Source organism: Limulus polyphemus, unplaced genomic scaffold (genome assembly GCF_000517525.1).
Source record: "Limulus polyphemus unplaced genomic scaffold, Limulus_polyphemus-2.1.2 Scaffold1442, whole genome shotgun sequence".
NCBI lineage: Eukaryota > Metazoa > Arthropoda > Merostomata > Xiphosura > Limulidae > Limulus > Limulus polyphemus.
In genome coordinates, this window is record NW_013667052.1 from 105065 (window position 1) to 109437 (window position 4373).

General features: G+C 28.7%; 1 protein-coding gene across 3 annotated transcripts in view; it reads left to right on the forward strand.

Annotated features, from left to right (window-relative positions):
• LOC106463588 (POU domain, class 6, transcription factor 1-like) overlaps positions 1 to 4373 on the forward strand; it is a 50677-nt gene that overhangs the window by 31557 nt on the left and 14747 nt on the right. For all 3 annotated transcript variants that reach the window (XM_013923633.2, XM_022391120.1, XM_022391119.1), the window contains exon 7: positions 3727 to 3845. In XM_013923633.2, coding sequence (XP_013779087.2) covers positions 3727 to 3845 — 119 coding nt within the window. The remainder of the gene's footprint in view (positions 1 to 3726; positions 3846 to 4373) is intronic.

Below are 4373 nucleotides of genomic sequence, written 5' to 3' on the forward strand. Positions count from 1 at the left end.
AGTCTTTTCAGACACTTGCTTCAATGACATGGCTAAAAGATGCAGGACCTCCAGGAGATTAGTTTTTGGGGGAAATTTTTAATTGCACTGGTGCATTACATTGCCCCATTTTTGGTAACTTATCATAGCATTCTAAAATGGCAACTTTTTCTTTAAGGGTGAGATCTTTATGTTTCTTATGCACTTCTTCCATTATTAAAGAGGGTTAACAATTGAATTTTTTTCTTTCACGAAGGAATGAAAACAACTGTACTGTAATTATGGAAAGAAAAAGCAAGAATATAGGGGAATTAGACAAGGCGTGTTAACCCTTCTAATACGGGTGGGGGATTCCACCCAGCCTGTATTCCCGAATGTAACCATAAAGGAGTTATAGTGTAACTTTTTAAAATGTACATGTATCTTTAAAAAATTTTGTAGATTATCAGTAAACATTACAAGGCATTTGTACACAAAGTATCAGATTTTGTAAATTAAGTTTTAACATTTTTAATTAATTATTTGATAGTGTATTTTTTTATTTTTGAGTGTTGACTATCCAACATGCAAAGTCATTTTGATTTTAAAATTAAAAATACTTTTATGCATAAGAAAATTGTCAAATTTCACATGTAAAATCTCTAATAACCTCCTAATATCCTCAAGATAATTATCAAATGTTTTTTTTTAGAAAATTTTTTATAATTTATCTGTTATTTTCACTGTTGTATCTCTGTATGAAATTGGTCAATTTGACCGACCTTGTAACCACCATAAGAAAAAAAGGAAATAAGATATAAGATAAGTTTTTCTCCTAGAATTATTAGAAATTATAACTTGATACCACAAATGATTAGTCTAAATATTTTAAATCTTGTAATATTTTACATATATAAAAATTTATTATTTTTATGTTAATGACCTTTCAGCAGTGTCTGACTAACATTACAGAAGTTAAATGACACGGCGCATGTTTTCCCATGTTACCATATCCAACAATATAAAACTGGCCATTACAAAATGACCTGTCTTGGCTGTTTTTTATTGGATCAGTATTTTGTAAAATACAGTCACATTTTGGTTATAATACATTATATATGTATATACATTATTACTATTAACAAATAAGTTCTTAAATTTCAGTTATTTTTCTTAAAACATGGAACAGTAAATAAAGAAGTATAGAAAGCAATTATCTTGTCCAGTTACAAACTTTTGTATTTGCCGTAATTTGTTAAGCCTTATCAAATTTCGCACGTGGAGAATGTAAAGCAAAATTAATTTTTTAGGTTTTATTTATGCATTTTGAAATAAAATATCATAAATTACTATGTAAATATCACAAAATTCCACTATAATTTATCAAACTTACTACCTAAGCTGTATTTAGGTCTAAAAAAATATGATTTTTGAACTCAATAATGTCTTACTTGGAATCTGCCATGAAAAGAAAGGGGTTTCCATCTAAATACTTTGCAGAGACTTGTAGAACCATGTGGGGGACATACTGAGCTTTCGTAGACTGAAGTAGAGGTATGTAAGCAAGTATTTCCAAAAATGGAAAGAGGTGGTTGGAGCCATTGTGTTTGATTCTCTAAATATAGTAATATCTTAACAAATAGAAAAGATAGGAGGTTATTATTTCATATTCTAGCTTGTCAGTATTCGTACTTGGAGTTCCTAATTCATAGGAAACAATAGACTTTGTATTTGGACGTCATAAACATCTAATCTGAACCAATGCTGCATTTAACATACCACGTGACACACAAAAATCGATATTTAGTTTTTTTTAATATTTATTTTAAATTAAGAAATTAACTAATTTATAATACTAAAATTTGAATTATAATTTACAATTTGATACCAAACTTATTGACATAAATCCTTAAAATAGTAGTTCAATAAAAGTTTGAATGTAAGTCTACATACGTGATGACCTGGCCTTTGACCTGTGACCATAGGAAGACCCGTTTTGGTAGGGTTAATTAGAGGCAATAAGATATACATAATTAAAATGTGACTGTATTTTACAAAATACTGGTCCACTAGAACACAGCCAAAACAGGTCACTTTGTAAAGGCCAGTTTTATGTTACGGGATACGGTAACATGAATGCACCTTCACCACATTATTCAACTTGTGTAATGTTAACCAGACACTGCTGAAAGGTCAATAGAATAAAAATAATAAATTTTTATATGTGTAAAATGCTATGAGATTTCAGCTATTTAGACTAAGCATTTGTGGTTTTGTGTTAAAATCATTATAGAATAGTCATTATAGAATGAAAAAAGTGTAATTTATATTTATTTCCTAATTTTTTATGGTGGTTACGAGGTTGGTCAAATTAGCCAAACCTATAGAGATACAATAGTGAAAATAACAGATACAATATGAAGTTTTTTTATAAAAAAAACATTTGATAATTATCTGGAGGATATTAGGAGATTATAAAGATTTTGCATGTGAAATTTGACAATTTTCTGATGCATAAAAGTATTTTAAATCTCAAAATCAAAATGACTTTGCATGTTGGACAGTCAATATTCAAAAATAAAAATGCATGAGCAAATAATTAATTAAGTAATGTTAAAAATCTGATACGTTGTGTACAAATGCCTTGTAATGTTTACTGATAATCTTCAAAATTTCGTGAAGATACATGTACATTTTAAAAAGTTACAGTAGAACTGCTTTATGGTTACTATACTTATCAAAGTGGAAGGCCTAAGTTTCCTTAGTGTAAAAGCAGAAACTCAGTATTATCCATTTTCATTTACTCATGTCCTTGATTTTCATTATTTTAGCATCTGTTGTTTTGAGCAGTATTAAACTACAAACATTTTGTAAAGAACTGCAGACATTCTGTTACATTTATCGTACTTGTAAGTCATGACCTCTATAACGTGGTTTCTACTAGCAGAGACCAAAAAAAATTGCACCCATGATTATCGATAGAATTGACACAGTAACAGTACGGGATTGCTGGCTGTTCTATTAGTGTTATGCAAGATGTATAAAATGAATATGAACACATTTTTAGAAATGATCTTTAAGATAAATAACAAATTGTGTACAGATTTCTTACTCCTCGATCTCTGTAACAGATTTAGTGAAGTGTAGATTTGAAGAAAAGTGAAATATCCTAATTTCGTTGATTCAAAACCATTGTCAGAGTTACAGTTTATAAATCTTTAACTGTCTCTCGTCTGTACTAACAATACTGAATTAAGTTAATTAACATTACTTTCTGTTTTTGTTGAAAAGGCAGTTGATATCATTTTATGGTTTGTGAACTAAATATTTTCACAGCTTTGAAGACATAAATTTACAATGTTATGGAATGTCCATATAAACTAGCTCATTTTAGGAGATTTAATACATTCGGTATTTTCTTATGATTGTTCTAGTTAAATTTTCTAACACCTATTGGATGGTTAATTATTATTTATAGCATTTTGTTAAATATAGTATGTGAATTATAGAAGAATCAGTATGCTGAAAATTGTTTTAAATTTAAATACTGTAGCTAATGATATGCTGTAGATAACATTCTATAAAATCTTTTTTTAGGAGGTTATAGAACAATTGATAGTTGTTATATATTGTACTTTTTACAACTAGAATTTGCCTTTGTATTACAAAGATTTTTAAAAAAATATTTATACTTTAATATAATAATACTGATTTAATATTATACAAATGAAATATGTTATTGAGTGTCAAGTTTTTTTTTAATTGTAGTCACGTCAAGCATTCAACCACAGTCAGTGGTTGCTGCTGCAAATATAGCAAGTCCAGTATCGGCCATGCCTCAATTACTGACCAATGCCTCTGGTCAGGTGTTGGCTATGGGGCCACAGGTATTTATTTTAACATTATCTATCTTTTTTGATGTTATACATAAAATATGTAATACGATAAAATCATTTAAATATAGTATACATTTTCAGTTGGTTAAAAAGATTTGCTTGTCAAAAAGAAAGTTTAATAATGGCTGGAGATGGCTTGAATGGGTAATGAAGAAAAACTTTAATATAAGTTTAACATAACAGCAAATGTACAACGTTTCGACAAGGTCATTGGTCTCAAAGTGGGTTCCTCGTCATCGAAAAAGAAAGTTTGTTAGTTTGTTATGAAAAATAGGCAGTCACTAGAAATGAATCATATTTTTATTATTTTTTCATCAAAAGAAAAATATGATAAACAGGCAATGATTTAATGCTTCGGTGTTTTTCCTCTAATATTGTTTTTCTGGCAATGATTTAATGCCTCGGTGTTTTTCCTCTAATATTGTATTTCTGGCAATGATTTAATGCCTCGGTGTTTTTCCTCTAATATTGTATTTCTGGCAATGATTTAATGCCTTTCGGTGTTTTTCCTCTAATATT